The 27,972-nt window shown below is 41.5% G+C and overlaps 3 protein-coding genes across 3 annotated transcripts; 1 reads left to right on the top strand and 2 right to left on the bottom strand.

Moving 5' to 3' along the window:
• Positions 1-184: 184 nt before the first annotated feature.
• ppp1cc (protein phosphatase 1, catalytic subunit, gamma isozyme) lies at positions 185-6,750 on the bottom strand. The gene is made up of 7 exons (XM_080432553.1): positions 6,326-6,750; positions 4,710-4,841; positions 4,262-4,492; positions 3,678-3,782; positions 3,172-3,395; positions 2,493-2,627; positions 185-836 (listed from the first exon to the last, which is right to left on the bottom strand). The coding sequence occupies exons 1-7, from the start codon at positions 6,378-6,380 to the stop codon at positions 747-749; spliced, it is 972 nt and encodes a 323-aa protein (XP_080288679.1). The 5' UTR covers positions 6,381-6,750; the 3' UTR covers positions 185-746.
• A 1,012-nt stretch (positions 6,751-7,762) lies between these two features.
• Positions 7,763-15,423, top strand: LOC308088730 (uncharacterized protein). Its single transcript, XM_080433288.1, has 6 exons — positions 7,763-7,987; positions 9,188-10,093; positions 10,576-10,767; positions 10,998-11,483; positions 11,695-12,273; positions 13,165-15,423. The coding sequence occupies exons 1-6, from the start codon at positions 7,931-7,933 to the stop codon at positions 14,479-14,481; spliced, it is 3,537 nt and encodes a 1,178-aa protein (XP_080289414.1). The 5' UTR covers positions 7,763-7,930; the 3' UTR covers positions 14,482-15,423.
• Positions 15,424-23,289: 7,866 nt separating this feature from the next.
• On the bottom strand, positions 23,290-26,770 carry myl2b (myosin, light chain 2b, regulatory, cardiac, slow). Its single transcript, XM_080432987.1, has 7 exons — positions 26,742-26,770; positions 25,551-25,631; positions 25,342-25,417; positions 24,983-25,087; positions 24,218-24,296; positions 23,847-23,895; positions 23,290-23,465 (listed from the first exon to the last, which is right to left on the bottom strand). Exons 1-7 carry the CDS (start codon positions 26,742-26,744, stop codon positions 23,361-23,363), a joined length of 498 nt encoding a protein of 165 aa, XP_080289113.1. The 5' UTR covers positions 26,745-26,770; the 3' UTR covers positions 23,290-23,360.
• Between the last annotated feature and the right edge of the window lie 1,202 nt (positions 26,771-27,972).

Raw genomic sequence — 27,972 nt, 5'->3', positions numbered from 1 at the left:
AATAAGTACTTTTTTGGGTGAACTACTCCTTTAAGAAAACTAGACTGACTGGAGTACTAAAAAAAAAAATTTAAGATTTTTTTTTGCCAAAAAGTAAACTGTAAAGAACTCATGTACTATGTTCGCAGAGTGAAATTATTTTTCAATATTGAAAAAGTAGGAATAGAAATAATGAAATACAAAATTTCCCCTAAAATACGCTCAAAGTTTATTAGAAAGATTAACATTACAAGAATGCTTTCTTTATTCATTTAATTTAGCACAAGACTCAGTTTTAAAAATGTGATGATGCAGAGTGCGGAGAAGTCAATGCAATATGATAAATAAAATTGTACAGAAATAAAACAGGTGTTTCACATATTATTCCACAGTTGTTCCATAACCATTAATATCAATTATTGACGGTGACAAGAAAATGTGACAACTGAAATGGAGACATGAACAAAATTGTAAAAGAAAATTGTGCACAGCTATAAACAAGGCATTCCTGTGCATAATTAGCCATATTGTTACATTTTTCCTGATTGAACAGTCATGTGGCAAAGACTTAGTTGCAAAATGGAGTGCAAAACACCTGAGGTTTTCATGGTGACATATCAATTTACCCTTGTGGACAAAAACAACAAAATTATTTGCTTTCATCGGGTAGGAGTGTATATCTTTTCTGTATTGGCAGCATGGAGGATAAGCAATCCTTCAAATGCAAAAGACAAAAGCAGAACAGGGAAGTGGGAACACCAGCCACCTCATTTCTTGGCTTGCTTGGTGACCATGTTGCGAGGAGGGGTCACAGGACGGCTGCCATTAGGCTTCTTCTTCTCAGCTGGTTTTAAAATCTAAAAGAACAGTGAAAAGAATAACAGAAAACGGCCATAAAAATCATTAGTCAATAAAAGCAGGAAAAGTATCTAAAATGCACTAATTTGAACTATGACTAATACTTCTTGATAGTAACAGCTCTATTATTTTCTCCTAAACTTTCAATGTGTTATTTTCTGTTTAGCAGTAGTGTCCAAAAGAAATGCTCTGAAGGGGACAGCAAATTAAATCGTAACTGTTGTACTGGAAATCCCTGGCTCCACTTGTTTAATTAGGTTTTCGTTGGTCATACAGGGAAACCAATTATAGACAGACTGTGGAATCTAGGGATCAGCGCAGATATAAATCTAATCATGTCAATGGAGCAAGAGCACAAATCTGCCTCCTGAGAGGATGTCACTTGGTTCGCCCAACCTATCCCACATGGCCATGGATGCCAGCAGATTTTAAACTACTTCTATCAAAACTGTTGCACATGTTAACATTTGGACACTTGCACTGTAGGACAGGTACTGTCATAACACCAGGTAACTAATATCGTTGTCTACTCAGCCCATTAATGTCCTTCCTAAGAACAATAACTGGCGCTAAACATGCCAGGAAACTTAATGTCCACTGGGAACAGTGGCAGTTTTTTTTCTCTTCTTTCTTATTTTTTACAATACCCTTCCGATTTTTCTTTTTTAATGGTTAAAGCGGCCTGTAGTATCAACAATATTACCAGCATTTTAAGTCGGTTGCTACTCTGGTGCTAAACCACAGCCACAACAATAGTCTGATACTTTACATCAGGTGTGGGAAACCATGATCCGTCAGCCCCATGTGGCTTTTTCTTGGTCGGCTGCAATTTGAAGACCCAGAAAAAATAATATTGCCCACCGCCCAAACACGATCAGGCTTGCTGGTTTAAATGTGAACAAATCTGGAGCATGCAGCGTAATTTAGCATTGGAATGGTTTGTTACCCATTTAGTACTAGGTTACGGTACTACTCATTTTCCACGACAGCTTAAAAGACGGACAGCAGTATTGAGAATGAGTTGAGGAAGATATGAAGTGACAAGATTTAAAAAATGTTGTCATGTCGAAATGAAAACATCTGCAACAAATACAATTGTGCAGCGATGGCAAAGAAAGGGAACTTGGAAAGACACTTTCTGATAAACCACAAATCATTTTACAAGACCTTTCCAGCTGACAGTAAACTGAGAAAAACAACACAGCAGTCTGTTTTCACAAAGCCAGTTGGCAAAGTTAAGAATAAGATGACTCCTATAGTGTGTCACAATTTTGACACTGCATGGACACAAAAGAGGTGGACTGCACCAACAAAATTCTGCTTTCCCCAGGCCCCCCATCATTTAATTATTCACCAGCAAGATAGCACAGGAAAATACGGATGTGATGGATGTTGCCATTAAGGTTGTGTGTTTTGCACACACAATTCACAAAATGAAATTGGATTTGAAGTCCAGCATTACCTGCTCCGATATCTTATTTATTTATTACGTTGTTGTGAATGTGTTATGTCATTGAATAAACGTATCTTGATAAGCATTTTCTTTCTTCCTTAATCTTTACTTATATAACCAAATAACCAAAATTGGATTTTCGTAATTATACTGCACTGCAAAATATATACTACACCCTTATACTAATATAATATCTTCTCACCTGAAAAGAGCACATGAGGGTCTCATCCACACTCATCATGGCACCTGCATTGTCAAACTCTCCACAATAATTAGGCGCTGAGAACAAAGTCACAAGCTGCCTTTTTGCAAAGAATTCATAGCCATCCTCAACAACCTGAAAAATCAGAAGCAAAAAAATAACAGTTTAATGTATTAAATAAACCAACAAAAATGTAAATGGCACCTAGCCTCAAATAAAAACTCACTCAATTAATAACATAACAGTGAATGCGCCTAGATTTACTCATAACTATAAATACGATTTTACATATAACTGTCGTGAGATTACATAAATGTTTAATTTGTATAAATTATTTCATATTTAATCATAGATCTTGTCCACCTGTCAATTTATTTCAGATCAACAATTAGGATGAAAACCATTTAGAGAGTCTACTATCCCTTGCACTATACATGGATGGGATCCCTGTTGTCCTTGTATCTGTGTGAAGTGTGTGCAGTGAATGAACTCTGCCATTATCAATTTGTCAATAAAGGCACAATGCCCTGAACAGTTTTGATGATTCAAGTGGTTTAATACCAATCTCACTGGAAATATTCTGCACATTAAACCAACATTTTTACTCTTTTGGAGACAATTTTACAGTGAAATGGAAAGGCTGCATCACCCATGGAAAAAAGGAAACGATTTTGATTACCTGATGTGCGCGACAGATCAAATCGAGGTCATGCTTGTGCAGGAACTTGGCCACCACCTCTGAGCCAAAGGTAAACGATACGCCCCTGTCGTTCTCCCCCCAGCCTAGGACATCCTTGTCCGGATCTGACCAGAGCAGGTCACAGAGGAGACCCTGGTCGGGTACGTCAGTGGGCCGCATGACGCGTCTGATCTGCTCCATGGACTGAAGGTCTGGTGACAGTCCTGTGGAAACACATGAAGTACAGTATAAATAAACACACACTACCACCAAGGTCAGTAATCTGACAGCAGCGATAATCAGAGGATGAACTACAAACACAGCAATAGTCAGCAATACTCAATGTCAAACAACACTGGTGGCTGACGTCAATGAAGGGATAGACTTTGGACAACACGTGCAGCTCATTCACATTGAATAGTACTGTTGACTGGTGCAGCACAGGGGAAAAGTGTTGCTAAAATAATATTTAAATTGATATCGAAAAGGTATAAACCTAAACCTACCTCCGTGGCAGCAAAATATTTTCTCATCAACAATGGCGGCAATAGGGAGGCAGTTGAAACAATCTGTGAATGTTTTCCAGAGCTTGATGTTGTACCTTCTTTTACCTAGAAAGATTTAAAATAATGTTTTTAGCTGCAGTCCACATCGGGAAAGCGGTAATAAACAAGAAACTAAAACCCTGATCTACCCTTAACAGTTAATGGTACTAAAGCAGTTGACACTGCAGGGGACAAAAATAAGACTGACATTTACATTTACAATTTAGGCATTTAACAGTCACTGCTATAAAGAGCAACAGAGTTAGGTGCCATGGACGCAACTTAGTAAATAGTAAACCATCTACAGGGTGACAGGTCAAGGAATACTAGAGTACTAAATAAAAATAAGTGTGCTATTGTGCTACATTGTAATCAGGATAACAGGATAATCAAACCTGACATGTCTGAATATCATACTTAGCATTTGTTAAGTAAACAAAATACCTAGCATCCATTTAAATTACATAACTATCATTTATCTAAATAGTCAGTATTTTCAGCCAAAACATATATATGAATCCTAACTACCATTATGCAATACTCACACTCGTCATAGAAGCCATATATTCTGTTAATTGAGGCGCACTCGTGGTTTCCCCTCAGCAAGAAGAAGTTTTCAGGGTATTTGATTTTGTATGCCAGCAGCAGGCAGATGGTCTCCAGGGATTGCTTTCCCCTGTCAACATAATCTCCCAGGAATAGGTAGTTGCTCTCTGGAGGGAAGCCCCCATACTCAAAAAGCCTCAGCAAATCATAGTACTGCCCATGAATGTCACCTACAAGATAGCAGAAAAACAAATGCATCAGTTAGGGGGGGAAAGTAGGATTGATGTATCGGAGTTTTCAACTTACATAAAAACATTACTTTTTTTTTTTTCCCTCCAAAATGTCTGGACAAGCATCCCAGGCACAGCCAGAATTCTCCAGCATCTGGTGGTGCATGGTGGTGTTATTTCACCAGCCTGGCATTTAGTATGGTGATTTAACACTTACCACAGATTTTGAGAGGGGCTTCCAGCTCCAGAAGAATGGGCTGACTGAGAAAGATCTCCCTTGATTTGAGACATAATCCACGAATTTCATTCTCCTGTAGTTGGACATTCTTTCCAGGCTTGGCACCTCTGACTGTAAATATGGAACAATAAGTGGTCAGTAACAATAATTATACATTTCACTGACCATAGCTGTATGCTTTAGTAATTTAGTATTGAGCCCTTAAAAGGACGAACGCAGGACGTTTTTCAGTATGTGGTCGACAGAGAGCGTTGAAGATACAATTATATGTAGGTGTTTCAGTGGTGTTAAGTAACTAAGTACATTTACTCAATGCTATACTTATGTACAATTTTGAGGTATTTCCTTTTTAGTTTAGTGGAGTATTTCCAAAGTTCAATACTTTTACTAATACTCCACTGCATCTGAGGAAAATATTGTACTTTTACTCCACTACAATTATTTAAAAACTTTAGTCACTAGTTACTTTTTAGATTTAGATTTGTATTACTAAACATACATTAACCACTTACGGTCTATATATTTCTGCTATTTGAAAATAGCCGAATTACAAGCTCGCAATGCAACACATTGTGAGCATGTATATCTGCTATCTTCAAAATATATTTTATATATTTTGAACTTGTTTGTGACATTCTGCACAATGACTACTTTTACTTTTGGTACTTTAAGTATATTTTGATGCCAATACTTTAACGAAAAAGTACATTTTGAATGCAGGACTTTTATTTGTAACAGAGTTGTAATATACATTGCACTGTTGATACTTTTACTTAGGTAAAAAAAAATGGGAGTACTTTTTCCACCACTGTTGAGCCCTGAGTAAAGGACAAGCGCTGGGCAGCAGGATGTTTTTCAGTATGTGTTCGACACACAGAGCGATGAAGATACAAATTACAATTATTTGTGTTTTTTTTCCCAGCCCAATAGCGATGCTATGATAACCTTTGCCAACGACATTACGTATGTATGGAAGAGCTTGGATTGCTACAGCCTTGGATCAAGACTATCATAGATGTAGTTTATCGATTTAGACCAGTTATTTTCAACCTTTTTCATGCCAAGGACCCCTAAATTGCTATACATTTGGCTCATCTCAAAATGTTTAGTGCCAGGGACCCCCAGAAGCAAGGATTGTGAGTTAAACATGTTTGCCTTAAAAAATATATGTATTCAAAGATATGCACACATTTTCAAGATTTTTCAAAAATAGCAGATATACATAGTGCCGAGCTATGAGCTTGTAGATCTATTTCTTTTTTAATAGCCAACGCTAAGTGGTTAAAATGATTGTGACGCTATGTTAACTTTGAACTCATTTAGCTTGGGACCCCCTCAAGGACCACTGGTGGTCCCCGGACCACTGGTTGAAAACCTGATTTAGACATTTGCATATCAGATATCACAGATACGAAAGTAAAAGTCAGAATCGATCAAATACATTCTATGATAGTCTTCATCCAAGGCTAGGATTGCTAGCTGTTAGCTCCCAAAGCGGTGTTGACAAATACACACCTCCGGGCTAACAATTAGCATGCGGGTAAAATAAACACAACCATTCAACATCTTTTTAAACAAAACGGCCATTGCATTACCTTCTAACAGACGCTGGATGATGCTGTCTATGTTGAGTTTGTCGACGTCGGCCATCGTGGCGTCTGTGAGTATATAATACAACGAGCTCAGTGAGATCTGTTTATAGCTTGGGGTGAGCTAGCCAGCTAGCTTAGATTAGCATCGACGACCCAATGTTAGGCTAGCTTCGGTGAATTGTCCTGGTTTGGGGGGATGATGATGATGACGACGACGTGACCCTGTTTTCCCGTCTAGCTACTCCTTTTTCAACGATACAACCTACATCGACATCTCACTTGTACTTAATTCTACTACATCTGATGTTAGCTTTCGTTCAAAAAAAAATGTGGATTAAAAAAATAAGTAAATAAACCTAAACGGCACGGCGGTACTAGCCGTTAGCTGGCGATGGTCGTCCTTCCTTTCGTTTGTCTCTGTTTTTTTCCTTAAACCACACCTCGTCTCGAGTCTACTGTAATCTCGCGTGATGTGAGACATTTTTCGCCGTACGACCAAGTAACACAGTAACCTACAAGCTCACAAGCAGCGTTGCCAGGTTTTGCGAGGGAAACAAGTAACCAGGTCTATGAAAACAAGCCCAAAATAAGCGACTAGGCTACATGATTACTACTATTTAAAAAAAAGAGGAATATTTTTGTAACATTTTAACACAAATCTTGAACGGGGCTCCCTGGCATAAAACATTTTCAGATGCGGGGGGGGGGGGGGGGGGGGTCTGCAGAGTGCAGACACCGGTACATATCAATTTGGGGGTCCATAGCCCTTGAATGTCTGAACCACTGGTTTAAACGACGTTTGGAAACGAGCCCAAATAAGCAACTACACTTTAGAAACAACTACCAATATTTACAAGCTACTTTACAGAAAAAGACGCCCAAAGTCGCTTATAATAAGCCGACATGGCAACATTGGTTGTGAGCTTGTAGATTGACTATTTTCAGCGCGCGACTAGAAGGTCCCAGACTTCACGCGAGATTACCGTACCTCCTGTAAAACCCATATACTCAAATAGCAGATCTCCAAGCTCACAAAAGGTCACATCCGCTACGCTTTGTGAGCTTGGGGATCGGCTATTTTCGGCACGCGACACCGCCGTACGACGGAGCATAAATTAGGCAATAGGCATAACCAGCGTTGCCATGTCCGCTTATTATAAGCTACTTTGGGCTCTTGTTTCTAAAGTGTAGTTGCTTAATTGGTCTTTCTTGCTTCCTAATGTTGTTTAAACCAGTGGTTCTCAAACATGTCAAGGACACCCACAGACCCCCCCCCATCTGAAATTATGTTGTGCCAGGGACCCGTAACCCCCATACAAGATATGTGTTGGTAAAATGTTTCTTCTTTTGGGCTTGTTTTCATAGACCTGGTTGCTTATTTCACTCGCAGAATATGGCAACACTGGTGTCTTCAAAGGAGTCTGGTTAGCCCGCTTTGAATGCTAATGATAACAGTTTCACGCTTGCTGACTTTCTGCTGTTTTTACGCAGATTTGATCTATATAATCGAGTCTATAACAAACCACTAGTTATAACACATTCTGTGTCCAACTGCAGACCACCGGAGCCGAGCCTGAGGCGTGTTTACGGTGCCAGGAGAACTGGGCCATGGATGAAACTGGGCCTGTCGATGGGAGAACTGAGCCCGTGAGGAAACTGGGCAGGGTAAGAGAAGCTATATTTTACAATTTCAAGCATTTAGCAGACTCTCCTATCAAGAGCAACTTTTTTTTTTGATTGATTGAATACTTTATTAACAGTTTGCAAAACAAGGCACGGTGGCACAGTTTTATACAAAATAATGCTAAATGGATAAACCCAAATAAGCCCCAGGGCTCATTCCCATTAAGGTCCTGTGTATCCATTTAAAGACAAACAATAATACTTACAAGTGCAAGATCAGATTTCGTAAACATCAACCCTCTTTCCCCGAAACTCCATAGTCAGGAAAGTTTTTTTTTTAACCCCCCACCCCCATACACACCCCCATACACGTGGGTGTGTGTGTGTGTATATATATATATATATATATATATATATATATATATATATATATATATATATACACACACACACACACACACACACACACACACACACACACACACACACACACACACACTGTACTAGTAATATACTGACTGATATGAGATTTTTGGCACCAACCTGATATCCAGTATATTTAGCAATTACATTTCGATATGTTTACAAAGTAAGACCAAAATATATGGGGGAAATCTAATTAAATACATTAAAATACAGACTACTTATGAAAAAAAACAAACAGCTGGGTATAATCTACACTAGAGAGGTATAGTCTGGGCTAGCCTGTTTTATACCTCAGGGTATAAAAACTAGACTAGCCAAGACTCTACCCCTGGGTATAAAACAGGCTGGCCCACTGTAACCCCAGTATTGTTTGGTGGGGGTTATATTTTGGTCTAACCGGCTCAGCGACCTCGTGATTACAGTGTCCACCCTGAGATTGGGAGGTCAGGGGTCCCGGCCAAGTCATACCAAAGACTATAAAAATGGTACCCAATGCCTTCCCGCTTGGCTCTTAGCATCAAGGGTTGGATTGGGGATAAGCAGTGGTGTGTTCTACCAGTATACGCAGTATACTCAAACCGAAATTATGACCAAAAAAAATAGTATACCCTCTGTAATCACAATAATTCATTATGTGACCGTACGTGTATATGTGCGGGAGGGAATAATTATGCACTGGGGGTAAGTCCAAGTGTTCTAGGCAAGGTTGATGCTAAATACCTTTCTGGGGGGCTGGGTGATTGTGCTTGTATAAAAGGGGGCACATACTCCAGGTAGGTTCAGTTTTTAATCAACTCCACTTTGCTACATCAACAGAGAACACGTTGCCAACCATGCCGATACAGTGATTGTGTGAAACCTGCACCACGGAAGAGGACACGGAGATCCGAAGAGGTGTTTGAGTTTGAAGATGGGACCACCATCCAGCCTCCTGCAGACCAGACCATTGATGACCTTCAAGCAAGTTGGCTGCCTGAGCCGGTAACTGAGAGCTCTCACATTCCAGCCGATACTGTGTACATGAAGGTTGAAGGGGGCACCGGTGCTATCCTTCCTGCGGACCAGACCGTCTACGAAATCTTGGAGGGCGGCTCACAGCGTGGTGGCCAGCTGTTGGTTGACAACCATGGATACTCCTACACCAAGAAGTGTGGAGGGTCGGCCAAACACACCGTGTGGCGTTGCTCTATACGAGCGCACAGCAAGGGCAACTCCTGCAAGGCCACAGTGAAACAGGTTGGGAATGACTTTATCTGGGGCCGCGTCTGTCACACCCATGCACCGCGGAAGAGGACACAGAGGTCTGAAGAGCACATGGAGTTTGAAGATGGCACCACCACCATCCAGGCTCCTGCAGACCCGACCATCGACGACCTCCAAGCAAGTTGGCTGCCTGAGCCGGTAACTGAGAGCTCTCACGTTCCAGCTGACACCGAGTCCACAAAGGTCGTCGAAGAAGGCACTATCCTTCCTGCAGACCAGACCGTCTACGAGATCATGGAGGGCGGCTCACAGCGTGGGGGCCAGCTGTTGGTCGACAACCATGGATACTCCTACACCAGGAAGTATGGAAGGTCGTTCAGTCACACAGTGTGGCGTTGCTCTATACGAGCTCGCAGCAAGGGCAACTCCTGCAAGGCCACAGTGAAGCAGGTTGGGGATTCATTTACCCGGGGCCGCATGACACACACCCATGCTGGACAGCCTGGCATTTCCACCAAGGTAGTAGTTGTTTATTTTGTCCTCATTAACAATTTTTTGGGTGGCCTTTTTTTGTGGGGGTGAATTCTTATGTGAAAGTTGCCACAGACAATATCACAACCATTATGGGAGAAAGTTGACCCGACCCTTCTTTTTTTCCCATTCCTACCTCTGTTAGTACTTTTGGCTGTTTTAGTGATTTCTCAATACACATTAATTTTAGTGATCCACCAAACATGGTTATTGCTGTCCACAGCAATATATAGCAAGTGAATTATCTAAAAATCATGTTTTTTTTATTTCCACATTCTTGATTCTTTGTCACATAATTTCCACATTGACAGATACATCTCTTTGCAATGATTTTAGACATTTGGTTTTACATTATTCATGTGTGGTTTCCAACTAATTCTAGGATGAATTATCATGCCCAGAAATGTATTTTCATACACTTTATATCATCATCATTGATCACAATTTTTACTAGATTTTTTTTTCGCCAGGTGAAGCTCAAGGTTCATAGACTCACCAAGGCGAATGTCTTCAAGACAGCTGCTAGCTTAGTGGAGGAGGTGATGGCAGAGGACTTGGCTGTAGACATGCCATCCAGTATCCCTCCCAACCCTGACAACCTGGACATGAATGGAAATGAGCCTGTTGTTTGGAAAATGGAGCCCTTGAGAAAACTGGGCAGAGTAAGACGCTATATTTTACGTAGTAGCAGACGCTTTTATTCAGAGCGACTTACAACAAGTGCAAGATCAGGGCTCGTAAACGCCCCTTCCCCAGAAACTGCAAAGTATTTCAAGATATACATTGTTCATCCTAAATGCCTTTCTGTGGGGGTGATGTGTGTGCTTGGATAAAAGGGGGGCACAGATTCCAGGTAGGTTAAATTTTGAATCATCTCCACTATGCTCAACAGAGAACACATTGCCAACCACGCCGATTCAGTGATTGTGTAGTACCTGCACCACGGAAGAGGGCACGGAGGTCTGAAGAGGTGGAGTTTGAAGATGGCACCACCATCCAGCCTCCTGCAGACCAGACCATCGATGATCTCCAAGCAAGTTGGCTACCTGAGCCGGTAACTGAGAGCTCTCACATTCCAGCCGATACTGTGTACATGAAGGTTGAAGGGAGCCCCGCCACTATCCTTCCTGCAGACCAGACCGTCTACGAAATCGTGGAGGGCGGCTCACAGCGTGGTGGCCAGCTGTTGGTTGACAGCCATGGATACTCCTACACCAGGAAGTATGGAGGGTCGGCCAAACACACAGTTTGGCGTTGCTCTATACGAACTCGCAGCAACGGCCACTCCTGCAAGGCCACAGTGAAGCAGGTTGGAGATTCTTTTAGCCGGGGCCACATGAGTCACACCCATTTAGGACAGCCTGGCATTGCCACCAAGGTAGTTGTGTGTGTGTGTGTGTGTGTGTGTGTGTGTGTGTGTGTGTGTGTGTGTGTGTGTGTGTGTGTGTGTGTGTGTGTGTGTGTGTGTGTGTGTGTGTGTGTGTGTGTGTGTGTGAAATTATGATCAATTATCACACCCAGAAATGTATTTTCATACACATTCTGTCATCATCATTGATCATAAAGTTTTACTTGATTTTTGCTGCCAGGTCAAGCTCGCCAAACAAGTGAATGGACTCACCAAGGCAAACGCCTTTAAGTCAGCTGCTAGAATAGTGGAGGAGGTGATGGCAGAGGAGCTGGCTGTAGACATGCCATCCAGTATTCGTTCCAAACCTGCCAACCTGGCTAGGCGTGTCAACTACCGGCGGCAGAAGAATCGGCTCGCAGGCCCCACCGGACTGGACGGGGATTATGTACCAGAGGGATCCCTTCAGCAGGACCTCAACAAGGACGGGGCTTGCGACCTCGGCTTAGCCACACCTGAGCCACCGGGACTGGTTCCCCAGCAGCCAGACGGAGACCCCCTCGGGCAGTCAAGCAACGTAGTCTACGAGATCATGGAAGGCGGCACACAGCGTGGTGGCCTGCTTTTGGTTGATAACCATGGATTCAGCTACACCAAGAAGTGTGGAGGGTCGGCCAGACACACAGTGTGGCGTTGCTCTATACGATCCCGCAGCAACAACAGCAACTCCTGCAAGGCCACCGTGAAGCAGAATGGGGATAGATTTACCCAAGGCCGCATTGGTCACAGCCATGCTGGACAGCCTGGCATTGCCACCAAGGTAGTAGCAGTTTATTTTTGTCTTTATTAATGGTTAACATTTTTTTGGGAACTAGAGGCAGCCCTCACATTTAGAGTTCGGGCCCTCACACCTACATTACACCACCGATCCGACCAATATGCTCATATATGGAGATCTATATACCTGTCAGTCATGTCCCTTTTATGCCCATACTGTATATGGAGATCGCTGATGTCATCAGTATATATGCCCATATATGGGCATGCCCCTTTTGTGCCCATATATGGAGCTGACTGATTTGTTTGCGCCTGATGCCATGAAGACACATTGAGGTTAGACAACACACTCCATATTTGGGCGTAGCTGCATTGGGAACTCCTTCTATGGTTATGGCTGAGTCATAGTGACTATGAGTCATAGTGACATGAGCGGGACGACGTGGTCCGCCATCCTGTCCACCCGCTGGCCGGTCCTGGTCCTCCCTTATGCCAATGTTAATATAAGAAGAAGATAAAAAAAAGATAATTTGGATGGAATTCATCCACATAAAATATCACAACCATCATGGGAGAAACCCGACCCCATTTTATTCCATCCCCTACCTTGGTTTTGCTGTTATAGCGATTTCTTAACACACATTAAAGTAAGGGATACACCAAACATGTTGACCACACTGTCCATAGCAATGCATCACAACTATTTTTTATTATAATTTCTTTTACACTTTCTTAATTCCTTGTCACAACTATTCCACAACTTAAACCCCTTTGACAGATAGATATCTATGCAATTATTTTATACTGTTTTGATAAATTCTGTGTGATGTTGTTTCCAACATCATTTATGATTAATTATCATGCCCAGGAATTTAGTTTCATTCTGTTGCAACATCATTGATCATAATTATTTACTTGATTTATGATTTCCTAGGTAAAGCTCACCAAGCACGTATATGGACTCACCAAGACAAACTTCTTCAAGTCGGCTGCCAGCATAGTGAAGGAGGTGATGTCAGAGGAGCTGGCCGTAGACATGCCTTCCAGCATTCGTCTCAACCCTGCCAGCCTGGCTAGGTGTGCCAACTACCAGCGGAAAAAATATCGGGCTGCAGGCCCCACCTTCCTGGACTTTGCGCTGGACAGGGACTTTGTGCAGGGCGAGGATCATGTAGAGGAGGGGCTCTTCCAGCAGGACCTCAACCAGGACGGGGCTCACCACCTCAACGTCCTCAGTCGGCTGTCGACTGCTAGCTTAGGGGAGGAGGTGGCTAGGTCTTCCAACTACCAGTGGGAGAAACGACAGCCTGCAGAAGAACCCTCCTCCATGGACTATGTGCTAGACAAGGATCATGTACCGGATGGATTCCTCCAGCAGGACATCAACAAGGATGGGGCTCGAAACCTCATCTTTGCCACGCCTAAACAACTGGAGCTGCTGAAGTGCGTAAAGCAGCTCTTCTTGGGTGGTACATTTAACATAGTGAACCAGCCCTTCCAGCAGCTGTTCAGCTTCCACGCCTTCCTCTGGGATGATGAGGGCCAGAACGTGAAGCAAGTCCCTCTGACATTTGTCCTTATGTCATCAAGGAGGAAGCAGGACTATGTTGCAGTGTTCCAGGCTATGAAGAACCTGGCACCCAACCTCGAGAAGGTGCACTTGGTGACAAGAGCTAACTGGCAAGCAGCAGCTAAACTGTTGCCTGATGCCGTCATCCACGGCTGCAACTTCCATTTGATTCCAGCCCTGTGGTGTCAGGTCCAGCAGCTTGGTCTGGCAGTGGCCTACCTCGCCTCAGGTGCAGTCCATCACTACATCACGCTGATGTTCACCCTTCCATATATCTCTGTCGACCATATCGTGGCAGCTTTCGACAAGGTCGCAGCCAGTGTCAACGACCAGCTCCGACCCATACTCAACTACATCCGCAACACCTGGATTGTTGGCCAGTGGAAGCCTGAGCAGTGGTTTGTCTACAAAAGCTGCCTAAGGACAAACAATTATGTTGAAGGCTGGCACAACCGCCTTAAACAGGAGACACAGCGATGCAACTTACAGTTGTACCTCCTCTTGCAGTTGCGGCATACTGAGGCTAACCTAATCCCCTTGCAGCAGCAGCCGGTGCGCAAGCAGTGTAGGCTGATGCAAGGCAAGCTGGCCAAGTTCTGGAAGGCATACCAGAAGAAGGAGCTGACCATCAGCCAGCTGCTGAGGAGGGTGTCAGATTTGACTGCTGCTGTGATACTATGATAGTTATGATTTTTGTTTGCTACGCTTATCATGTAGTAACCTACAGCAGGGGTATTCAACGTTCTTCAGGCCAAGGACCCTTTAGCTGAGAGAGAGACAAATCCTTTTTTTTTGCTCTCAAATGAAAGAACAAATAAATGGGGGTCTCTGCTTCATCCATACAACTTGATAAGCTAGCTCACCATCCATGTCTGTTGACTATTGAGAGATTGGAGACTAGCTTGGAAGTATTCCACAGGTTTTTCTTTTAAGAGACTATGGGTTGCCTCCAAGTAATGCTGCAGCTTTGATGACTTCTATTCATAGATTTGTTTGACAGCGCTATCATCAGTGTTGTCTAAATCAAATGTGTGTTTGTTTGTTTACACGTTCTCTTAGCTGATTGTGTTAGATTCAGGTTAATATGTACTTTCAGACATAAAAAAAAGTTCCTATCATCACAAAGAAATGTTAGTAACTGTGGTCCTCAGAGTTACTGAGATGATAGTTTTTTAGGGATCCCAGACACCCCTGTTGAAGAACCCGCTAATTGAATGCTGTATATGATCACTGCGTAAATGGTGCATTTATATAGCGCTTTTATCCAAAGCGCTTTACATAGATTGTGCGTTTACAATCACCCATTCACACACACATTCATACACCGATGGCAGAGGAAACCATGCAAGGCACCAACCTGCTCATCGGGAGCAATTAGGGGTTCAGCGTCTTCCTCAAGGACACTTTGACACTCGAAGACACTCTGGGGGAGCGCCCCAGCCCGGGATCGAACTGGGAACCTTGCGATTTTCCAGTTCACTCTACCTGGCCACTCTACCCCTGAGCCACTGCCGCCCCACATTACACAGTGATAATGCATCTTTTTGTTTTTTCTTTTGTATCTTTTATCATACACCCGGTGTGTATATTTTGTGTCTGTGCAGTTTTATCTCTTGCCTAATGTAAAAGAAAGAAAAAAGAAAACGCTTAGCCTGCTGTATTTTTTAACTGTTCATTTCTTCTTTGTCAACTAAACTGTGATATATATTTCACCTTGTGTTGTGTTTGGGGATTTAAAGAACAGTTGACACCCTGTGACACAAGTATCACACATCTGACTGTCATCATAATATGAGAAGGTTTTTACTTAATGAGATTTTGATAGTTATTATTTTTTGATTGAAATGTTCAATTTTGGGCTTAAAATAATAGAAACAAGTTTAGCTCTCTCTCTCTCTCGCTCTCTCTCTCGACACAAGAAACTATATTTTGTTAACAAATCCCTCTTCCCCCAAAATGCATCTTCCAAGTTATATTCACTTTTGTATTTAGGCTACTAAATATCTTCTGGGGTTACATTTAGTGCTTCAATGTATTTATTTTTTGTTGATGCAAGCACACACCTCACCCCCACCATCAGCTATCATTGTTATGTTCATTGAATCTACAGACATTGCGGGCACAGGTTTTTTTCACTAGAAATGTACTTTAGAAAGGAGAACAATTCTAAAATATTGCCTGCATTTATTCTTGTTGTAACTGCTAAATTTAGAAAATCTGTCACTTACTATAACATTGATCTAAATTGTTCCAGAATGTGACTACATCTGACTTATTACGGGGCCAGAGCTCAGCTCTGGACCTGTTTTATTATTCCCTGTATTCTGTTTCTTCTGCCACTTTTCGCAGTTCTGGGTGAACCGTGCTGTCGCTTTTTACGAAACTCGGCCATATGGTAGATGGTCATGAAAAACTATCAAGAAATAAATCTCACAATCTTTCGTCAAAAGGTGGCACTATAGCACTCAATTGAAAATGCCAACTTTGAACAGGTACAACTCATGCCCTGTTTGACCTACAGCCATAAAACTTCAATACACACATGCGTCTACTCATGATGAACAACTTTAACCCTCTGACTTTTGACCTCTGACCTTTAGATCTCCCACCATTTTGAATTATATGAAAAACAGTTAAAACCTATCCTCCTGGGATTTTTGAGTAATCTGCACGAAACGTTTTACACATGAACTTTGGACCTATGCCGACAAACTGATACTGATATTTTCCATAAGTGAAAAAATGAAGCTTTAATGAGCCAATGAATATTGCAGTTTTATGACAATTATTCATCTGCCCCTAACACATACATGCAGACTCACATTTCTTTGAAACTTTGCGTTAATGTTGAGGGTCATTCCAAATATTACTGAAACCAATCTTACTCCAATTGGTCAAAGGGGGGCGCTATAGCGATTTTTTGAAAGTGCAAACTTTAAACGGGCAAAAGTCATGCCTCGTTTGGCCGACAGCCATTAAACCTGCTTACACATGTACCTTGACTCATGAGGAACACATGTATCACGTTGACCAGTAAGCTCCCCCCTTAGATTGTCCGCAATTTTGAGCAGTTTGAAAAACACTTAAACCCAGGATTTTTCAGCTATTTGCGTGAAACTGTATCATCTGTGTGATCTCCTTTTTCACAGGTTCTTGTCTGTTGGTCCAATGGCTTCTCCCTTAAACGTGTGCCTCACAACCTGAAGGTTGCCAGTTCAAGCCTCACTTGATGCGGACTAACGGACTTCATTAAAGTTGCATTGCACACAACATGATTGTGTCAATTAATACATGTGCAATTGTTAAACATAACCTGAAATACTTATTTGAGAGGGTATGTTTTTGCAATGTATGACATACTTCATTCTGAAAATAGCCAATCTACAATCTCAAAACTTTTCAGATAGCAACGTGTTTCTGAGTTTGTAGATCGGCTGCTTTCACTGGTTCACTTTTATCTTCAACAGACAACCTCAGCCTGGACAAAGCTATAGCACTATAGGTAATGTTGCAGCCCGTCAATCCGAAGGTTGAGGGTTAGATTCCTGTTAATGGCAATAGGTTGACACGTCCAATCAATCCATTCTGCTTCCATCCTTCTCTCTCTCTTCAATCTATTGTTTCCATGTCTCTCTCTCTTCAATCTATTCCGTTTCCATGTCTCTCTCTCCGCCCTTAGATTGTTCGCAATTTTGAGCAGTTTGAAAAACACTTAAACCCAGGATTTTTCAGTTATTTGCGTGAAATGGTATCATCTGTCTGACCTCCGTTTTCACTGTATCAGGTCTGTTGGTCCAATGGCTTCCCGCATAAGTGAATGTTTCACAACATCAAGGTTGCCGGTTCAAGCCTCACTTGGTGGAGACTTCATTTAAAGTGCATTGCAAACTACAAGACTGTATTAATGAATACATATGCAATTGATAAAGATAACATGAAATGCTTATCTGAGAAGGTCTGTTTTTGCAATGTATGACATACTTCATTCTGAAAATAGCCGATCTACAATCTCAAAACTTTTCAGATAGCAACGTGTTTCTGAGCTTGTAGATCGGCTGCTTTCACTGGTTCAGTTTTATCTTCAACAGACAACCTCAGCCCGGTCAAAGCTATAGCACTATAGGTAGTGTTGCAGCCTGTCAATCCGAAGGTTGAGGGTTCGATTCCTGTTAATGGCAATAGGTTGAGATGTCCAATCAATCCATTCGGCTTCCCTCTCTCTCTCTCTTCAATCTATTATGTTTCCATGTCTCTCTCTCTCAATTAATGCATGTGCAACTGTTAAAGGTAACATGAAATGCTTCTTGGAGAGAGTATGTTTTTGCAATGTATGACAAACTTCATTGTGAAAATAGCCGATCTACAATCTCACAACTTTTCAGATAGCAACGTTTTGTGAGCTTGTAGATCGGCTACTTTCACTAGTTTTCGTTCCGAGGAGACACAAAAATGACTTTATTGGTAAATGGTTTGTGAACCAGTGATCTAGAGTAGTTCGGGACACAGAGGCTTGGTTCATAATGGACGGAAATACTTATAAATATCAACAGACACTACCAGTAATTGTGTCAATTAATACATAATGCAATTGATAAAGATAACCTGAAATGCTTATTTGAGAGGGTATGAAGTATGTATGACATACTTCATTCTGAAAATAGCTGATCTACAATCTCAAAACCTTTCAGATAGCAACGTTCTTTCTGAGCTTGTAGATCGGCTGCTTTCTTCTTTCTATCTTCAACAGACAACCTCAGCCTGGACAAAGCAATAGCACTATAGGTAGTGTTGCAGCCTGTCAATTCGAAGGTTGATGGTTCGATTCCTGTTAATGGCAATAGGTTGAGATGTCCAATCAATCCATTCTGCTTCTCTCTCTTCAATCTATTATGTTTCCGTGTCTCTCTCTCTTCAATCTATTCCGTTTCCATGTCTCTCTCTCTATCTCTCTTCAATCTATTCCGTTTCCATGGCTCTCTCGCTCTCTCTCTCTCTCTCTCTTCAATCTATTCCGTTTCCATGTCTCTCTCTCTCTCTCTCTTTCTCTTCAATCTATTCCGTCTCTCTCTCTCTCTCTCTCTCTCTCTCTCTCTCTCTCTCTCTCTCTCTCATTCACCAGGTCAGGTCTGTTGTTCCAATGGTTTCTCGCTTAAGTGTGTGCCTTACAATCTCAAGGTTGCCAGTTCACTTGATGCAGACTTCATTTAAGTTGCATTGCACACAACATGATTGTTGCGAACGCGGAAGGAGGCCTCCGACCAAGTGGAGCTTACTATATCACCGTGCTTGGGTTGTGTGTGTGTGTGTCTGTCCCTTATTTATGGTATTTCCGTGTGTGTTCACGCTCTCATTGGCTCGCGCCCCCATGTGACTCGAAACTCTGTGCTGAAATGCCAGCAGCTGCACTGCCTGTATACAGCGTGTGTTCACGCTCTCATTGGCTCGCGCCCCCATGTGACTCGAAACTCCGTGCTGAAATGCCAGCAGCTGCACTGCAACTGAGGGTTCGATTCCTGTTAATGGCAATAGGTTGAGATGTCCAATCAATCCATTCTGCTTCCATCTCTCTCTCTCTTCAATCTATTATGTTTCCATGTCTCTCTCTCTCTCTTCAATCTATTCTGTTTCCATGTCTCTCTCTCTCTCTCTCTCTCTTCAATCTATTCCGTTTCCATGTCTCCCTCTTCAATCTATTCCGTTTCCATGTCTGTCTCTCTCTCTCTCTCTTTTGAGGGGCGGCCATAGCTGAGTGGTTAGTGAGCCAGCCTAGGGAGCCAAAGGCCCTAGTTGCCCCAGGTACGATTCCAGGCCAGGCCAGCAAATGAAATTTGTCCCTGAGCAAGACTCTTAACCCCTAATTGCTCACAGGCCCTCATTGGAAACAAGACCGCAAGGACTTTCATGAACAGACCTGTTAAAGGAATTATCCTTATCTATTCCGTTTCCATGTCTCTCTCTCTCTCTCTCCGATCTACAATCTCACAACTTTTCAGATAGCAACGTATTTCTGAGCTCGTAGGTCGGCTGCTTTCACTGGTTAACTTTTATCTTCAACAGACAACCTCAATCTGTACAAAGCTATAGCACTATAGGTAGTGTTGCAGCCTGTCAATCCGAAGGTTGAGGGTTCGATTCCTGTTAATGGCAATAGGTTGAGATGTCCATTCAATCCGTTCTGCTTCCATCTCTCTCTCTCTTCAGTCTATTATGTTTCCATGTCTCTCTCTCTCTCTTCAATCTATTCCGTTTCCATGTCTCTCTCGCTCTCTCTCTCTCTTCAATCTATTCCGTTTCCATGTCTCTCTCTCTCTTTCTCTTCAATCTATTCAGTTTCTCTCTCTCTCTTTCTCTTCAATCTATTCCTTTTCTCTCTCTATCTCTCTCTCTCTCTCTTCAATCTATTCCGATTCTCTCTCTCTCTCTCTCTCTCTCTCTCTCTCTTTCTCTTCAATCTATTCTGTTTCTCTCTCTCTCTCTCTCTTTCTCTTCAATCTATTCCGTTTCTCTCTCTCTCTTTCTCTTCAATCTATTCCGTTTCTCTCTCTCTCTCTTTCTCTTCAATCTATTCCGTTTATCTCTCTCTCTCTTCAATCTATTCCGTCTCTTTCTCTCTCTCTTCAATCTATTCCGTCTCTCTATCTCTCTCTCTCTCTCTCTCTCTCTCTCTCTCTCTCTCTCTCTCTCTCTCTCTCTCTCTCTCTCTCTCTCTCTCTCTCTCTTCTCATAATTATGTTCTTTTAGAAAGTGAGCAACAGCAACAGTCCACCTGGCCTATTCCCATGGATTGGATCTACCCACCTCACCTGCTGTCATTCCCTCTCAATCCATAATCACACCTGCCCTCACTCACTCCGCATTAGTCTCTCTCTCTCTCTCTCTCTCTCTCTCTCTCTCTCTCTCTCTCTCTCTCTCTCTCTCTCTCTCTCTCTCTCTCTCTCTCTCTCTCTGTCTCTCTATTCCCTGGCCCCGCTTATCGCTGCTTGCAGCTATATTAATGTCATTATATTTCTACTGCTAATCTAGCTGGGGTACATAGACTTTCTGGGTGTTTTTTTTTACAATTCTCATGCCGGTTGTGAGAATTGAAAAAAAAAAGGGACTCATTGAATCATATAGAGGCTTCTGGGATATCTTTAACCACTTGAACCCCAGCTTCCCTGCTCTGGGGGATGCTGAAGAAATTTGGTGTAGCAAGTACAGTAACCATTTTCTTTACTAACAATAGAGAGTTTAAGTAGTTAGTTTCTGTGGTAGCATGTCTTTAATGACAGGGAAAGCAGAAGCAGTGGACCACCTCAACACAGGGTAGCAGTGCAATCCATGTGGGCAAGGCCAATTGAGCCATCGTGCTTTTCAGTAATCACATAGTACTGATAGTAGTCATACTAGTCATGTGCCATGAGGTGGGCCTCTCACCAGCGAGTCGAGGCCGTTTTGGCAAAATCTGGCCTTTGGGATCTCAGACTGACTCAGCGCCTCTTCTTTCCTTACTACTTTCTCCTTCACTAATGACCAAGCTGTGATTCTCATTATGTCCTCCTGACTCCATCCATAGATAAGCAGCTCCTTGGCCGTGGAGCGCATTCATTCTGTCAGTCCCATTGGCCTCTCACAATGGCTTAAATATACTGCAACCTGATATTTTAACCAGAAAGACAAAGTACACATTGGGTAAAGTGTGCATATTGTTCACTGTTATTTTACTGCTCTACAATTTGTGTTATAGTTCCGCAACACAAATACACGACACATACAATACACAAAGAAAACAAGCAAACGGGTGACAGAGAATAGTGAGTGGGTCACCCAGTCCCCTTTTACTTGCCTAGTTACTGCTGGTGGATAATTATAGAGCCCTTGTTGAAACACTGACACCGATCTTCTACCTCATACGCACAATCATTGGGCGTATACTACTCCTGACACACATCCCCATTACAAAATAGACGGGGCTAAATAAAGAATATATTGGACCTGGGCAGTGAGGAGAAACACTTCAACATTACAGTGAAGTGTCAGTGAGGCACAGCAGACCAGCAAAGATAGGACATTGTCAAGAAAATGTGAACTAAAGCGTAAGGCATGAGTTTCAGCTTTCATCAAGCTGCTAATGGTAATATAAGACTGAATCACTTCATGTGCAGCAGGTGCACAGGAATGTGTCTGATATTGGTGCAAATATATATTAATCACATAGGTTGGGCCATAGGGGTGTGTGTGTGTGTGTGTGTGTGTGTGTGTGTGTGTGTGTGTGTGTGTGTGTGTGTGTGTGTGTGTGTGTGTGCGCTCGTGTGTTGTAGGGTGAAGAATATATGTATTGAAAGGAAAACTAATTGTAAATAAGTCACATTTATCACATTTTTACAAGAAATGTCCATTGCTTCAATTAACAGATACTAGCCCATACCCGGTCGACGACCGACCCACCACCCAAGACAGACAGAGGTTACTCCAATTATATAGTAGGATGTGGATAGGACATATATGTTACACAACACGTACACATACACATCCGGTTATTAGCCTATAACTAAACAAAAAAAACGACATTATTTTACTCTGCATTTTCGTGTTGAATTGTTGTTTAGCCACATCTGTTTTTAAACCCTGCTTTTTTAACCTTATATGATTGATGATGTGTTTTTACCATGTGGCTGAGATTCCTTGTGAATGAAAAGTGCATTACAAATAAAATGTATTATCATCATTATTATTATATCTTAAAATACAGACTGACTTGGCAGTGCTGTGATTGCCTAAAGTAGCCAGCACCTTACAGAATCATAATTTTCCATTCAAAAACTGTCAGCATTTCCCTTCTGAATAATTTGGGGATCCGCTTCACTGCTTCAATCTAGTATTTCACCACTTGGGAGCAGTGGTGTGTTACTAAAGCTTTTGCTAGTCAGTTACTATTACTTTGAGGTGGGACTGGGGATGTGCCTGCCTGGTAGATTGCTAGACAGTAGACACACAGGTTTTTGTTTATTTTTTTGTTTAATTAATTTAACACCTATATACCATGATGATCTATGTAAATCCATGTGTAGAGTCAGTTTATAAGCGGTGTGTTGTTAGATAGGAGATAGCCTTTTTCGTTTTCAAATGACCTGGAAGCAATTACTGATAGTGCATGAAATATTAACACTGAAGAAGTAGGCCTAAAATCAGCATGCTGTGGATGCATGACTGCTTGATATACTTCATTGCACGCCAGGAATAGCAGATATACAAGCTCACAAGGCATCGCTGTGCAATGTCTTGTGCCTTGTATCTCGATGGGCTTGTAGATCTGCACATACTGTAACACAAATGATCATCATTTTCTACAATTCGTTGTTTTATTTTGCCCATTAATGTCGCTCTACAATCACATATCACATGGTCAGAAAGGGAACTGCAACATCAAGTGGACCACCTTGCCAGACTTGTCCTGAACTTTCTAGCTGATATAAATTGATCAAGAACATCTGGACGTCTCTGGGAAAACATGTTCCATTTATTTTATTACACAGAGGGCAGTCCAAACATCAGGAAAGATGGTGGACAAAGATATTAATCTATTCTTGGTCTTTCTCTTCCCCATGTGTGATTATGTGGACCAGGTTTTTGTAATCCAGGTTTCCTGCTACGTCTGGGGGGAATGCAGTGAACATCTGCTCCATCTGTGAGGGTGGAGTAAAAATAGAATATTTTGTGTGTGAATGAAGGCATGGCACAACCTTTGTGTTTCAATGTTAAAATGTGTTTTTAGTTCAGGTGTAGGGTGTGTTCAGATCTTTTGGCATCAAACACAGAATCACTTAGATCACCATCCATAGTAAAACTGCCCATTTGCCTTGGTGACATAAGTGAAGAAACATTGATGAATTAAAGATTAAAAAAATACTGTGCATAATGATACAGACACAACAGGACTTTGCATAGCATAAAGCAGCAGTGGTAAACGTAATTATTGATCCCAGTATTTTATAATAATGTAGACAAGAGCATGATTGGATAATATATTTCAAATAGCCTGTCTTCGTGAGTGGTTGAGATCTAACCTCCTCAGGAGAGAACCTGTCTGCCTGGGTTGTCAGCATTGTTGTCACACTGTAAAGACAGTGTTGGTGGTGGTCAGCAGGGTACCACCTCTTATTCATCAGTCAAAAACAGATGTTTCAATCATCAAAAATGTTAACTACTTTATAACGAATAGTCATAAGATGATTTCTGACTTTAATAGTAACTACAATGTTGTTGTTATTATTATTATTATTATTATTATTATTATTATTATTATTACACTTATTATTATTATTATTATTATTATTATTATTATTATTATTATTATTATTAGTAGTAGTAGTAGTACTAGTAGTAATAGTAGTTTTGTTTATTGTTTATTAATGGTGAGTTTATAATATATACTCACAATTCCTTCCTTAAAGTGCCCTTTCCTTCAGGGTCAAACACTTTGAAAGCATTGAGGATGGTGTCCTCTGGATCAGCACCTTCAGAGAAACAAACATCTCCAGCAATGTGATAATCTCTCTGCTAGTCTATGGTCAAATGCTGTCAGCAGCCCCTCTATCAATAGAGGGACATAACAAATCTAGGGCAGTGGTTCCCAAACGTTTTCATGTCAAGGACCCCCAAAACGATATGTATTTGGCCACCAACCCCCTTCTCAAAATATTTTGTTGCAGGGACCCCCCGAAGCAAAGATTTGAGTTACAAATGTTTGCTTTAAAAATATGTATATTCAAAGATTTGCAAAAATGTTCAGGATTTTTCAAAAATAGCAGATCTACAAGCTCATAGCGTGGCACTCGGTGCCGCACTATGAGCTTGTATATCTGCTATTTTTGAATAGCCAAAGTATAAAAGGTTAAAGTGGTTAAAATTATTGTGATGCTATATTAACACATTTTGCTGGGGACACCCTGGAACCCCCCCAAGGACCCCTTGGGGTCCCCGGACCCCACTTTGAGAACCAATGATCCAGGGGATTGCATCTATTTCAGGCATTGGCACGGTCTCAACCTTCCCCTCATCACTGAACAAGCCTATGTCCTTTGATATACAATGTGATGACAGCAGACCAACCAATACATTGATACATATATAGATGAACATCATTCAGTGCAGTTTTATTTATCCCTGACATTCTAGATAAGTAGCAGAACAATTTCTTTACCTTTTAGTTTCTCTCCAAACATGGTGAGGAAGACTGTGAAATTAATCGGTCCTGGCGCTTCCTTCAGCATCTCATCAATCTCCTCCTGTTTCACATTTAAACGACCTAGAAAAGGGTATTTTATTATTAGCTAGAGAGGGGGTGTAGTAACGATATAACATTCCCTACACAAAGATGCGAATAATGTCAGGTCATTTTTACCAGATATCTTCTTCTGAAATATATACATACGGTACACACACACGCACGCATGCATGCAAGCACACACGCACGCACACGCACACGCACACGCACACCATACATTGTATAGTCATAAACAGATTTTTTTTTACTGTAGGTGCAACCAAACAACATCTCACCTAGAGCTGCAAAAGTGTCTCTCAGGTCATTCTTGTCTATGAAACCGTCTCTGTTTTGGTCCATGATGGTAAAGGCCTGTTGAAGATCAGTCGTTATAGTACTATATTGTGTGCACATTGTCCTGTCTGGCATGCTCAAATCAATGCTCTCATCAGCATCCATCACGCTTTCATTCTATGTGAAAGGAAACCATGGGCAGAGCACTGACTTCTTTGAACTCTTGGATCTGGGATTGTTCAAAGATGGAGAACACGTTTGAGTTGGCTCCCTTCTTTGCTTTCTTGGGTGCCTGTAGAGTTTGACAGTGACAAAGTCATTAGTAAGAGCACCGCTGGCACAGTCATCATCACCTGGGTCTCTGTTTGCGCTTCACTCATTATCGGTTTGTGATGACGCATGTGCTTATGACAACAAGACAATAATCACAACCTTGATGATAACTGCTCAGCATGAATTGCGCAACAGGGCACGTTTGATTATGGCGGATTAGTATCAATGACACTTTGCGATGGAAATATTTACTCATCATGCTTCCACTCTTTTCCTGCAGTTTGTGGTCCGATCTCTTCTCTAGCTTCTAGAGAGCTAGTATCAGATGAGGGATTATTGCGATGGGCCCTGGGTGGTGACAGGATGCCACACTGAGCCCCATTTGACTGGAAATCCCATGGAGGCAAGGATTACGTTGAGCTATTTACATGACTGCCAAGGAACTGTGAAAAATAGTGTGAAGGAATGCAGCATGATGACATCATACTGCTTAGATTCACAGGGCTGTCGACAGCTGCTGTCTAACCCTCGTTGTGGATTAGACTTTTAAATCATATGAATGGAAGGTCATTGTATTTCTTGCCATTTTGCTCGGCTCCTCCTTTTTCTGTTTGGTTTGAGACAAGTTTTGGATTGTTTTTGTAAATGTTTACCGTTTCTCAGTTTATGTGCACAAAAACTAAACTAGCATCAGGGCCCAATGTAGCAGGCTCGTTGGCCATTCACAACACTCCTGCACTTAAAACTGTAGCATGGACTATGGATTGTGACTCAGACACCATCACACATACTGGCACACAACATGTATAGTTTTCAGGTCATGTATAGAGAAATATGAAAACATACAATGAGCACAGTTATTTATAAGCACAATACATTACTTACATGTTGCAATTTAGTTACAAAATATTTTTGATACAACTTTTCAAAATATCTAACTATGTTCCATTTTGTTCACCATAAACAATGTGGATGTTTAACAAACAATAAAGACATCTCAGTGTTAATGGCCATAGAACATAATCTAAACTGCCAAGAAATCAGGCGTCTACACGTGATGCTCTCTTTAAATCCCCCTGAGGCCAAATGCAATGTTAACCGAAGACAGCATCCATCTGAGTTCACTCACCATCTTCCTACGGTAGCTGGATGAGGACCAAACAGTATTCCTTGATGCTTTATTGTGATGGACCAGTATTCAAAACAAGGGATAGATATACTGAGCCTTCCCCTCCCACAATTATGCTTGCCCATCGGTCTATAAATACCCCATGCCATGTTAAGGCAGAGCCACAGGTGAGGGGGGGGTGTTTTCCTTTGTCCTCCTTTGTACTTTGATCAATGTTTTAACCTCATGAGATTTAATAGGTAATCGGCAAATACTTTGTCCCATTACCAATATATAAGAATAACTGGGCATAGCCATGGCACTGTGATTGGCGGCTCCATTTGTTGGTCTATGACCTCCAGCTGTCCTGTTAATGTGCCATAGGGACTTGGATTGAATGTTATGATCTGATCTGAGCCGTTTCTGAGTAGCACAACAACAAGAACCAAAGCTTTTTCTATCCCCCAATAAGACTTGTGTCACACAACATGCCGATGCTGTTGAAAACATTAATGTGGACTATGGAGCCACAATCGTAATACATGTTTTATTATTAGATTGAATATCTGTGGATTTTTTTCAAAAACATTATTCAGCTAATTTCACTTCTTCATACATATTTTAGTGTATGATAGAGACAATTAAATGAGCAATGCTTATTTGTGGTATTTATAGATTTTGTAAATGTTTTCCGTTATTGTTATTGTTATTGTTCTAAGTAAAATAAATACATCTTAACATATGTATAGTGTAAGAAAGCTTATGTACCCATCATGAAGTAAAATTACCTGTGTGCACATCTCAATGTTGCTCAGAGCCAATAATGATAGTCATACACAGTCATGGTATGTCTGTATGGTAGTACCACTACCATCTGTATGGTAGTGTATGTTAATACAATACAACTTAAACAATTGGTCTGGTTTGGTCTCCCTGCTCTTCTATTGAGACATTAGATCCTGTGTCTAGGTTAGACATGACCTTTGACACCATCCTGTTTCTGATTTGACACAAATTTTAACCTGAAGGTCAAGATTCAATTTATCCTCTGATCAAGCAGCACTTGTGCAGGAGACCCGGGTTCAAATCCGTGGTAGAACAGGAATGTTACATAGTGCAGCTTTAACTATCAATTTCTAACACTCCGATGTTGTAAATGCTAAAAAGTGCAAATATTTTGCCAATGTACAATGCAATGCAGCACTAATATCTCTATATAGTAGAAGTTTATTATTATAAAAAAAGTCCATCA

This window comes from Gymnoscopelus braueri, assembly GCF_963280865.1.
Source record: "Gymnoscopelus braueri genome assembly, chromosome: 7".
In the NCBI taxonomy this organism is placed as follows: Eukaryota; Metazoa; Chordata; class Actinopteri; order Myctophiformes; family Myctophidae; genus Gymnoscopelus; species Gymnoscopelus braueri.
This window is presented reverse-complemented; position numbering and strand designations above follow the sequence as displayed.